The sequence below is a fragment of the Spermophilus citellus genome (genome assembly GCF_964194105.1).
Source record: "Spermophilus citellus genome assembly, chromosome: 4".
In the NCBI taxonomy this organism is placed as follows: Eukaryota; Metazoa; Chordata; class Mammalia; order Rodentia; family Sciuridae; genus Spermophilus; species Spermophilus citellus.
In genome coordinates this window covers 153,040,463-153,053,561 of record NC_138185.1, presented here as the reverse complement: position 1 = coordinate 153,053,561, position 13,099 = coordinate 153,040,463, and the positions used below count along the sequence as shown (strand labels likewise).

The following is a 13,099-nucleotide window of genomic DNA, read 5'->3' as shown; positions in this document are numbered from 1 at the left end:
TTCCACTATCTTCCCAGGAACCTCTTTCCTTGTAAAGTGGTAATGGGACATATTCATGCGTGTTTGTTTATGTATTGACTATGATTGCATTTATACCACCATGGCAGAGATTAATGATTGTAAGAGACAGTGTGGTCCACAGTCTTAAAAGTATTTACTCTCTGGTCCTTTAAGAAAAGTCTGTTAATTTGTGCATTAGATCCTTAAGGGTAGCATTAATTTCTGCAGGACAATTTAATTAACTACTTTTGCTGGAGAGAGACAGTATATGGACTTTGACTTCGGCTTCCTCACTATAATAACTCTTACTGTATAGACCAAGGACACACTGTTAGAGTTGCATCAGCCATCCAATATATCTATTCCTGTTATACATTTGGAGATTGGGAAAATGGTCTGTAGGTGGGTCATGGGCCTGTTGGACCAATGGACTTCAACCTTGGTCAGGAATCTACTTATTACTTAGTATCCATGTGTCCTCACTCAAACAAGATCCATGATGCTTTAGGTCAATCAAGTATTATTATCCACTTGGCCACTGAATCCAGCATACCTCAAAATGTTCATTTTCCCATTCCCTGGTGTACTAGAGTAAATGATTGTAACTCCTTTTGGGAGAAAGAATAGAAAAATCATTATTGTGTATATTTGCCAACATATTTCAGGATTCTTTCTCTTCATAATCTGGACTTTTCTTCATTTAACAACAGAGAACGTATCATAGGATATCCTAAGATCTTAGTACAAACTCTGGACCCTAGCTCTTGATGTCATTCACACCTCTTCTCCCCTTCAATCACTCAGTTTTAATCACACAGGCTGTTTGTCATTTCTTGCATACTCCTGTGTATGGTGTATTCTTCCCTTGATGGCCTCTTTCTTAGCTGCATACAAGCTTTTGTTCAAAATTTATTTTCCTATAAATTTTTTCCTTGATACTTCTAGCAAAAATAATCCCATGCTTATCCATCATTCTGTGTCCCTTTTAGTTTTCTTCATGGTTCTTGTTGCCTTATCATTTTTTTGTTCGTTTGTGGCTATCTTCCACTAGGAGCAGAAATTTTCTGTCCTTCTCTACCATTTTCCAGGTATCTAGAATAGTCTCTGATATATAATAGGCTCTTAACATTTACTGAATGAAGAACTACTTTATTCAAGAGACTTCAAAGTATTTATGATAAAAATATTATTTTTTGCTGTCAGTAACATTTGTTGATTTATAAGTTTTGGGGTGTATATCATTTAATAAAACTGACACAAAATTGATGAACAGTATAAATTTGTTTAATTGAACTGTAACTACTCAATAATATAAAATTAATAATACATAAGAACTTAGATTAGCTAGACTCAATGGCACATGCCTATAATACCAGCAACTTGGGAAGCTGAGGTAGGAGGATTACAAGTTCGAAGCCAGCCTCAGCAACTTAATGAGAACTTAATTTAGCGAGATCCTGTTTCAAAATAAAATATAAGGGCTGCAGTGGTAGCTCAGGGTGGAGTGCTTGCCTAGCACATAGGAGGTTTCTATCCTCAGCACTGCATAAAAATAAATACATACATACATACATACATACATAAAGTAAAGGTATTTTGTCCATGTACAATGAAAAACAAAATTAAAAAAGAAATAACACATAAAAAGGTTTGGGGATATAGCTCAGTGGTAAAGTGCCCCTGGGTAAAATTATTAAGTATTGATACAAAAAATTATAACCAGGAAAAGATAGGGCAAAAGAGCATGATTTTTTTTTTTTGAGAGAGAGAGAGAAAATTTTTTAATATTTATATTTTGGTTGTGTAACCGACGTGATTCTGCAATCTGCATTTGGGGTAAAATTGGGGGTTCATAACCCACTTCAATCTAATGTATGAAATATGATATGTCAAGAGCTTTGTAATGTTGTGAACAACCAATAAAAAAAAATTAAAAAAATATTTATATTTTATTTTTCGGTGGAACAACATCTTTATTTTTCTGTGGTGCTGAGGATCGAACCCAGTGCCCCGCGCATGCCAGGGCATGCCCCGCTCATGCTTGAGCCACATCCCCAGCCCCAAGAGCATGATTATTATATGAAGTTTTTTAATGGAAGTATTGTGGACTTTTGGAAGAACTGACTACTTCCTAAAGTAGTTTAGCTTCTTTTAAAGAAAAAGCTCTTCATTTTGCCTATAGTTAAGATTTGGGCCTTGGAATCTGGTAAGTCACAGTGGTTTTGTATTAAATTACTTTTTTGTATCACAGTTATAAAATAATCAGTATTAGTAGGACTTACAACTTATCATGGTATTGAATGCTATATAGTGTGTAAGTACTAAGCACATGCCCAACACATAGTAAGCACTTAAAAATTTGAGCTTTCATTATCATTTTATCATCACTGTGTTTTATGTGCTGTTAAGGTTTTCTAAAATTATTTTTTTGTGTGTACTGGGGATTTATCTTCGGAGTACTCTACCACTGAGCTATATCCCCAGTTCTTTTTATTTTTAAATTTGAGACAGAATCTCAAATTAGCTATGGCAGGCCTCAAACTTGTAATCCTCCTGCCTCAGCCTCCAGAGTTGCTGACATTACAGGTGTGTGCCCAGACAGGTTTTTCTGAAATTTTTTGATTAGCTTATTTTCTAAAGTTCTGAGTAGCTTTAAACATAAATTCCTTTATCCTGAGTTAATACTTCTCAATTTATATATGCAAAATAAAGATTGTTATACACACATCAAATTTTTGACTTCAGAAGAAGTAAGGTAAGCAAGAAGTGTGATTATCTAAATAATTATATGTTTCCTAAATAAGGTCATTTTAATTTAAGATATCAAAAATTTTATTTTGGATGGATATCTAATTCATTCTCATTCATTAATCTTATTAATTCATTCTTATCATTTTTAAGCATGTCAATACTTACAGATAAACTGAATTTTTATTTTTAAAGTAGCTAGTAATTTTGTTTACAGGTTATGTCTTGATTATATCAGATAGTGTTTTGGTCAGCTTTTTCACTGCTGTGACTACAACAACCAACAAGAACAATATTAGAGGAGGAAAAGTTTATATAAAGGCTCACTGTTTCAGAGGTCTAAGTTCATAGAAGGCCAGCTGCATTCCCCAGGGGCTGCAGGTGAGGCTGAATCTCATGATGGAAGAGTGTGGCTTGAGGGAAGCCGCTCACATGGCGATCTGGAAGCCGAGAGAGATTTTACTCTCCAGATCCAAAATATTTACCCCATAGCTACACCCCTAATGGATCACTTTCTCCAGCGCCACCCCCTCCAGCCACAACTCAGTTAATCCCATCAGGAATTGATTCACTGATTAGGTTCAGGATGTTCCCCGATCATTTCTCCTCCAAACCTTCTTGCATTGTCTCACATGTGAGCTTTTGGGGGACACTTCACATCTAAACCGCAACAGATAGTTTTCCTATAATGAAATTCTTTTGAGATAACTGGATTAATATGACTATTCATTTTCAATTATTTGACAACTCTGAAAAAGGGCTTTTATAGTAAATTTTAAAAACCTCTTAAAAATTTTAGTATCTTATATTGATTTCTGTTTTTTGGGGGGGTTGTTGCCTATTTTTCTACTGATTGATGATATGAATAGTCATAAAGGTAATATGGTTTTCTAACAGAATGTAACACTTTATCAGATGTCTGGAAAATTACTGGTTTGCATTATGGATTTCACATATGATTAATATTGATTAATGTAAGTAGAAAATGTTAAAGGCAAAATCAGTAATGTGTATATGCCTTCATATGGCAGTTTCCATCATTTTAGCTTCACCACTTATTCTCACTGACCTAGCTTTCTAGGTGCAATTAGCTAATTATAGTTTACCAAATTTGCCATTTAGTTTACCCAATAATACTAGAGCACAGTGATTTTTAAATCTCACCATATGTTTGCAACATACAGTGTGGGTTTTCTTGGTCAAGTATTTTTTTTAAACCTTTTTTTTTTTTTTTTAAAGAGAGAGTGAGAGAGAGAGAGAGAGAATTTTTCAATATTTATTTTTTAGTTTTCGGCGGACACAACATCTTTGTTTGTATGTGATGCTGAGGATCGAACCCAGGCCGCACGCATGCTAGGTGCGCTACTGCTTGAGCCACATCCCCAGCCCATTGGTCAAGTATTTAGCCTCTCAGAATCTCAGTTTCCTCATCATAAAGTGGGGATAAAATAAGACATTTCTTACAAGTCCTATTGAAAATAGTAAATGAGATAATGCTAGGTTACACCTCCAATACCATCATAGTGGGGGGAAAAGACAATGGATGTGAATAGTTATCCTTATATCATTCCTATCTTATTCTGATGGTTATTCTTATTCTAACTGAAGTTCATCCTCTTATTCCTTCTTATCACATCAAACTGGTGAACCATTCTCTCAAGTTCCAGTGTGATGATGGTAAGAATATGATTGTAATCTATTCATCTTAATTGTCATCCCCCTCAAGATTTTACCAGTGTTCTAGTCTGTGTTTACTTCTTAGTTCCTCTAATGAGTTGAACTGTCTTACTTTTTCCTTTTTCTCAATGCTCTAGAAAACTATTTGTTCCAAGTTTGGCTGATTTTTCTTTTTATTTCATGTCTCAGTTTAAACATGACTTCCTCAGAGTTTGCCTGTCATAACACCTTTTCTGGCCAATCTTCTTTGGTCCTTCCCCATAGTCTCATTTCCTCTGTTCCTCTTTTATATTCTGTTACAGCATTCAGCACTTTTCTAGCCATGATTTTTATCCTAGTTTCTTCTGTGTTACTTCTGTGATTGCTTGTTTAGTTGGCATTCCTGCTTAGATCATTTCCATAGGGCTTTGTAGGGTATCCTGGCTATTGAATTCATATCTGTATTCTCAGTGCCCAGCATCTTGTGTTTAGTAAATGTTTGTGAAATTAATGAACAACTTGCTTCTACCCCCAATCTCCCTATTGAGCTAATAATTCACTTAGGGGTATTAATACTAACGTTTATAAACATTTTATTTATCATTCATTATTTCATTCTTTATATTCCTTTCTCCAATTAGGCCATGAGTTAATTTCCTCAGGGTACATTCTGTGTTTTATATATCTTTTTATTCTAAAGCCTGACAGAATGCTTGGCATAGGAAATTTTTTTGTTTAATGAATGCTTATCAGTGAAAATGTTTTTATTTAAAACATTTTATTTAAAACAATGAAATTTAAAGTACAATTTAAAAATGAAATATTTAGGGGTTAGAGTTGTGACTCACTAGTAGAGCACTTGCATAGCATGTGTGAGGCACTAGGTTTGATCCTCAGCACCATATAAAAAGAAATAAATAAAAATAAAGCTATTGTGTCCATGTACAACCAAAAAATATTTTAAAAATGAAAAATTTTACAGATACTATTTACTGCTACAAGTTTAAGTTATATGCTAAAGGGGAAGCAATATATGATATTTTCATGAAAAAGGTAGTGTGAAAGTGTATAAGTTAATATGGAATATTCTAAAAATTGTTGTCTGCTAATAATAAAAATTAGAGTGTTTACTTTTTGACTGTGCCTTCTGCTCTAATATTTTTTGCTAAAAATAATACATGTTTATTAAAATATTGTATTCTGCTTTTTTCATCAGATATTGTGTTAGGATTTTTTTCTTATTTCATTAAATGTTATTTTACATGATTTTAATAGGAGCATAGTTTTTCTTCCAAGAGGTTTGCCAATAATGGCTTTGTTGAATATTTATGTAAACAGTTTTTTAGTATTACATATAATAATGTACAATGAACAACTTACCAAAGATTTTTTTCATATATGCTTTTCCCTTAGAATTTTAAAAGCAAACTTGCTTGTCATTCTTAGCACTGATAATATTACTAAATACTAATAGTCCTCCAAAAAGATTATACCTGTTGACATTTCTAATAATAATGGGAGTACTGATTTCAGTTCACCTTTTCCTGCATTGTATAATGTTAAAAGTGAGGTTTAAAAAAAGTGATGTTTGACCTTATTGATTATTAGTAAAGTTGCATATTTCATTTTTTGGCCTATAAAATTGCCTGTTTATGTCCTTTGCTTATCTTCTTTTGGGTTGTTCCAATTGATTGTTAATATTGCTCTAATATTTTAATATTTTAATTTTCATTAAGCAGTTTATTCTAATTGTTGAAGATTTTTTTTAATTAAAAGAACTTAGTGCATTTTTGTAATATAGACAAATACTAATGCAATTCCATTTTAAGTTCTAACATAGTGGAGTCTTTTTTAGTATGTGTAAATAGTATTGTCATTTTCTATGAAACTTTATTAAAACATATTTATTTTATAAACCAGGAGCCTTTCGTGGCAGATGAGTATATTGAACGTCTTGTATGGAGAACCCCAGGCGGAGGTTCTAGAGGTGGACCTGAAGCTTTTGATCCTAAGAGGTGAAATAAAAATGTGTTTTTCTTTTTTGCATAGCCCCAATCTAGTACTACAAATTTGTATTTAGATAGAGATGACTCTTGGAATTCAGCACTTATATAAAAAGATATTAGTTAAAAGATGCCCCTACCATTCTTTGCTAAAAATAATACATTTTGACAAAGAATTTGTTATGCTGGTGGTGCATGTCTATAATCCTAGCTCCTTACGAGGCTGAGTCAAGAGGAATGCAAGTTCTAGGCCAGCCTGGGCAACTTAGTGAGATCCTGTTTCAAAATAAAGATTAGAAAGAGCAGAGGGATATAACTCATTGGTAGAGTGTCTCTAGATTCAATCTGTAGTACCACCACCACAACAAAAAAATTGGTCTCCGAAAGATACATCAGAAATTGAAATTGTGTTTTTCAAATTTTTATGTTCCTTTTATTTTAGGGAAGTACTTTAACTCTCATAAGGGAAGGAATTTTATTGAGAATACAAATTTAATATTTTCTTTAATTAGTAATAAATTAGAAAGGATTGTTTTATTTTTATTTATAAATAAAAACATGATCAACATGTTCTTTTAAGTAAATTGGAGAAACAAAGTAACTGAACTTTGGAATGAATAATAGTATTGTGCAATTACCTTCTTGGATGTTGTAAATAAGCTATAAAATTTGTTTCTGTTCTGAAAGCTTAATGGGGATCTGAGTAAGGTTTGCATTCACCTCATTGAAAAGTTAATAAAAACTGGCTATATTTTCAAATGTCTTGTTTTTTGGAAAGTTATGTGACCTAGATAAAGCAAAGAAGAAATTATGACATTGCAGGAAGACTCCATCTATAGATTGAAAAAATTCCTACCAAGATATGTTAAGAGAAAATTAACATGATCATTCCTGTCAAAAAACTCTAAAATTTTCCTTAAAATTATAAATGAATCAGTCATTTCCTCTTGATTGATAATAGTAGATTGATTCATGTTCTAATTTTCTCTATTAGATTATTAGAAGAATTTGTAAATCATATTCAAGAACTCCAGATAATGGATGAAAGGATTCAAAGGAAAGTAGAGAAATTAGAGCAGCAGTGTCAGAAGGAAGCAAAGGAGTTTGCCAAGAAGGTACAAGAACTCCAGAAAAGCAATCAGGTAAACATTTAGCTACACAATGAATCATTTATATAGCCCAAAAATCTTTATTTCCTTTCAGCTCTAAGCTCTTAAACAAGTCAAGTTGAATTATAACAACCGTTGATGTTTCTCTCTGCCTGTGTGGTCCCACTGGGTAAAATATTCATGAATTGTTATCATATACTCTTGACATTGGCTTGCTACTGAATGGTGGTTTGGGATCACGGTACTCCCTTTTCAAGATGGAGTGGTATACAGTTTAGTGTACTCCCTTGCTCTACCTTTGATAATGTAATCAAGAATTACTTCTTAGTAGACCTGTACTTTTGGAGACTCTTAGAATGGATATTTAGGTAGTCATTTCTGTTCTCTTTAATTGCAAACCAAAGTAATACCACCAAACAAATATCAGGCCTGGATCAGGTTTTTCCCTGTAGAAACCCGGTTTAGGAAGTATCACAAAAATAATGAAGTGTATGCCTCAGTGAGAATTCATTGGAGTAATTATGGGAGAAGGGGGTGGGTGGAAAACTTTTCCTCTATCCATTTTGGAATAAAACCAAAGCACTAGACTGGCCTTAGGGTTAAGGAAACCAAGCTGCATCTTTTTGGGGGAGTACCAGGAATTAAACCCAGGGGCACTTAACCACTGTTCCACATACACAGCCCTTTTAATTTTTTATTTGGAGATAGGGTCTCCCTAAGTTGCTCCGAGCTTCACTAAGTTGCTGAGGCTAGCTTTGAACTTGTAATCCTCCTGCCTCAGCCTCCTGAGCTGCTGAGGCATCACTGCGCCCAGTCAAGCATCTTAATCACTCTTAGGCCTTTGAATTAATAATATGAAATCTCTGAATCCCTTTATAAGCTGGGCCTAATTTGGAATTCGATTTTCTTTTCCAAGTGCATTTTGAGGAACATTGTTGAACTTTGCTGCCTCCCAGGGGTCGTTTGGGCGTTGGGATTAGCAAACTGATTTCTGGTAAAATTTCATTTATTTAGATTCTATCACTTATGTATATATGGCTGTGAGAAAATAATTAATAAAGTCAGTAACTTAAATAAGATAAGAAATGTGTTTTTAAGTAGTTTTGGTGGCAATTTCCAAATTCTTAATGTAGTTTTCCTTTGGTAATTGAAATAGTTTTAATAAAGCACACAATTTTGTAACCAGTCTCAGTTGCAGCCTTGATACTTAGCTGTGTAATCTCAAGAAAGCAGTTTAGTTTCTGTGTCCCTCCATTTTCCATTTGTAAACTGGGTTTTGAGGATTAAATAAATAAATACATGTAGTATACTTAGAATAGTATCTAATACAGAGAAAGTCCTCAGTAAATGTTTCAAGCTTTTTTCCCTTGAATGTTAGCCTACAAATGAAAGTACCACATTGAGTTATCAACAATTCTACTTTTGGCAGTTTAAAGACATTCATTGCACATAGTTTTCATCTGCCACAGGACAATAAGTGTACCCTGGGGAGAAGTGAATCAACATTCTGGGAAGTAATTTACCTTTGCCTTAAAGTAATTGCTATAGTCTTTCATGTTTTCAGAACTGAAAAGGACAATTTTACTATAGATATTAGTATCAGTTTTTTAAACATTTAAAGTTAGGTGTTAAATATTTATTTATTTATTTATTTTTGGTGGTGCTGGAGATTGAACCCAGGGCCTTATGCATGCGAGGCAAGTGATCTACCAGCTGAACTATTCATTCGTAGGCTAAAATTCAAGGGAAAAAAGCTTTAAACATTTACTGAGGACTTTCTCTGTGTTAGATACTATTCTAAGTATACTGCATATATTTATTTATTTAATCCTCAAAACCCAGCCCCTAAATATTTTATTTTTAACCAATATCTTTTACCCCTGACATATTATTTAATCTTTTCAAGAGGGTTTTTTCAAACATCTGTTCCCTTTTGTACTCGGTTCTTTTTTCTCAAAATCATTACTTGATAGCTTTATATGATATCAGGTGCTCTGTTAAACAGGATGAATAAGTGGATTTGCTTTTGTTAATTAACTAGTATATTTATAATAAATATGGTTATTATAATAGTAAAAGGGTAAAAGTTTGCAACATGGTTTAAAAAAACAAGGTTTTCAAATCATGTCATGATAATGAGTATGAATTGGTTTTGTAGACTTCATAATTTCTATGTTATCTTCAGTTACATAAGTTAGAGAGTAGTGGTGAGATCGATAATTTAGTTTTTGTTGGCTTTATTTTTATAAATAAGTTCATAAATTGTAAATTATATTTATATAATCAATACATGATTTATATTATTTATTGTTAATTTAATTTTTCTTGGTTTTATTTTTATAAATAAAAATTTATTTATTTACCTTGGTGGGGATCAAACCCAGGACTTTGCACTATCCAGGCAAATACTCTTACCATTATGCCATTAGCTGGTAGTTTACTTTTGATATGTCTTAACTTATAAAGTGAGTTCTCTGATTGTATTTTATGCTTATGCACATTTTTCCTAGGTTGCCTTCCAACATTTCCAAGAATTAGATGAGCACATTAGCTATGTAGCAACCAAAGTGTGTCACCTTGGAGACCAGTTGGAGGGGGTAAACACGCCTAGACAACGGGCAGTGGAAGCTCAGAAATTGATGAAATATTTTAATGAGTTTCTAGATGGAGAATTGAAATCTGATGTTTTTACAAATTCTGAAAAGGTAAGCACTATCAGAGGATAAAAGCACATCATCACATTAGTTACAATGCTCTAATTATGAGCTAGAGTTAGTACTTCTTAGATTCATACTTCAAATCATTGAGTAGTTTGTTTTTATTATTCTGAAATATATATATATATGTGTGTGTGTGTGTGTGTGTGTGTGTATATATATATATATTTTTTGTGTGTGTGGTGCTGGGGATTGAACCCAGAGCCTTGTGCATTTGAGGCAAGCACTTTACCAACTGAGCTGTATTCCCACGCCGATATTTATATTCTTAATTGGTTTGCTTGGTATTTTGTTTGTGAAAGTTTATGTGGTTTAGAAAAGCTGAGGTAATTATGTTCATTAGTGTTTCCTTATCATATTTGACTTTACATAGTTATATGCCATTGGGTGGTGGTAGAGTGATCTGACCTAAATTGTTGATAAACTGAAATATCTTTTGTAGAAGAATTCAGAACTTCTAATTTTTATTGCTGGAATAAAGATCTCTTATAAAGAATTAAAGCAGTTTGGATCAAGGAGAATTGAAAAATCTGAATCGTATATATTATTCCCTTTTATAGCAATAATCATTTAATCCTAGTCTTAGAGTATCTGGTATTGGCTATTGTATAATTTTAAAAGAAGGTAATTTAGCTTGCTTTCTTTTCTTGAGGGGAAAAATTTGAAATGCATGAAAAATGGACATTTTTATAGATCATATATGCTCATTCATATTGAATACAATCTTTCTGACTTGTTCTACATTTACTCTGTGAAGTATCAGATAACAGAATATTAAAAGCTAAGTATTATTGAAGCTAAGTATTATCACTTTGAATTAAGCAACACATTTTTTGTGTGTATAAGTTAGATTCTGTATGGTTATAGAACTTATAATTTTTAGAGATTTTTGAAAAATGGTTATATAAAGGTAGAAAAAATTTCTCAAAGAAAGATATTATTTTAAAGAATGACTTTTAAGAATTGTATTTGTGGTAGAATTTAACACTACTAAAATTAATGTCCAGAAAAATGTGATACTTAAGAATTTGAAAAATACTCGCAGAATCTTTTGTATTTATATATGGTTTTATTTATAAGAACATATGTAGAAATGGAACACCGGTGTGAGTTTTGGATAGTTTATGGAATATTTTACTTTTTGTTTTCCAATTATAAATATACATTTATCATATATTATGAAAGTGCTTGCTTGTAGAATATATTATCCAAATTCTGTTTACAAGCCAGGCATGGTGGCTCATTCTTGTAATCCCAGCAACTCTGGAGGCTGAGACAGGAAGATTGTGAGTTCAGAGCCAGCATCAGCAACAGCGAGGTGCTAAGCAATTCAGTGAGTGTCTCTAAATAAAATACAGAATAGGGCTGGGGATGTGGCTCAGTGGTTGAGTGCCCCTGAGTTCAATCCCTGGTACCCCCACCAAAAAACAATCCTGTTTACATATTAAAAATTGGATATAATTAAATCCTGGGTACTTTAGATTACTTTGCATTAAATCTGATGGATGGTGTAGTGTAGTTATGCCCTGTTATATACAAAATGCAGATAATCGTACCTACTGTGAGTTAGTGTATTTATTTGAATGTAGCTGAAGGTGGTCATTTAAAATCTAGAGAAAAGCACATGTTTTTAGATTGATTTTATTTATTTTTAACATGATTTATATTATTTCTATGTTTATACTTTAAACTTTTTTACTTTAAATTTTTTAATTACCCTCAGGTAATTAGGTAATTCTTGATGTTACTGCTGTCTCTCAATTTTTCACATCCTAATTGAAAGAAAAATGTGTTTATATACTTGCTAGTTCATTCACTTAGTTACATAGACATCTGTAATATTGGAGGGGCAAACAGACTCACAGAATTTTGAAGTTTTTTTCTCATCTTTTATTTATTTCAATTCATAGTTCACATATAGAGCACAATTTTTCTTGTCTCTGGTTGTAGAGTTACACCATTCGTGTCTTCATACATATACTTGGGGTAATGATGTCTATTGCATTCCACCATCTTTCTTACCTCCCTGTCCACTCCCTTTCACTCCCTCCCCTTTACCCTATCTAAAGTTCCTTTATTTTTCCCATGCTACCCCTGCCCATCCCTATTATGGATCAGCATCCTCATATCAGAGAAAACATTTGGCATTTTTTTTGGGGGGGGGGGAATTGGCTTACTTCACTTAGCATAATATTCTCCAACTTCATCTATTTACCTGCAAATGCCGTGATTTTATTTTTTAATGCTGAGTAATATTCCATTGTGTATATATACCACAGTTTCTTTATCCATTCATCTATTGAAGGGTATCTAGGTTGGTCCCACAATTTAGCTATTGTGAATTGTGCTGCTGTAAACGTTGATATGGCTGTTACACTTTAGTTTGCTGTTTTTAAGTCCTTTGGGTATAAACTGAGGAGTGGGATAGCTGGGTCAAATGGTGGTTCCATTCCAAGTTTTCTAAGGAATCTCCATACTGCTATCCATATTTGTTGGATAATTTGCAGTCCCACCAGCACCGTATGAATGTGCCTTTCTACCCATATCATCGCCTACACTCTTTGTGTTTGTCTTCTTAATAGCTGCCATTCTGACTGGAGTGAAATGAAATCATAGAGTAGTTTTGATTTGCGATTCTCTAATTACAAGATATGTTGAACATTTTTTCATATATTTGTTGATTGATTGTATGTCATCTTCTGAGAAGTGTCTGTTCAGGTCCTTGGCCCATTTATTGATTGAGTTATCTATTTATTTTATTGATTGGATTATTTGTTTCTTGGGTGTTGAGATTTTTTTGTTCTTTATATATTCTAGAGATTAGTGCTCTATCTGATGTTCATGTAATAAAATTTTTCTCCCATTC

At 32.9% G+C, this 13,099-nt stretch overlaps 1 protein-coding gene across 5 annotated transcripts in view; it reads left to right on the top strand.

Annotated features, from left to right (window-relative positions):
* EXOC5 (exocyst complex component 5) overlaps window positions 1–13,099 on the top strand; it is a 72,656-nt gene that overhangs the window by 13,073 nt on the left and 46,484 nt on the right. For all 5 annotated transcript variants that reach the window (XM_081291522.1, XM_081291519.1, XM_081291520.1 and 2 more), the window contains 3 exons: window positions 6,325–6,419; window positions 7,402–7,549; window positions 10,027–10,221. In XM_081291522.1, the coding sequence (XP_081147648.1) occupies window positions 6,325–6,419; window positions 7,402–7,549; window positions 10,027–10,221 (438 nt within the window). The remainder of the gene's footprint in view (window positions 1–6,324; window positions 6,420–7,401; window positions 7,550–10,026; window positions 10,222–13,099) is intronic.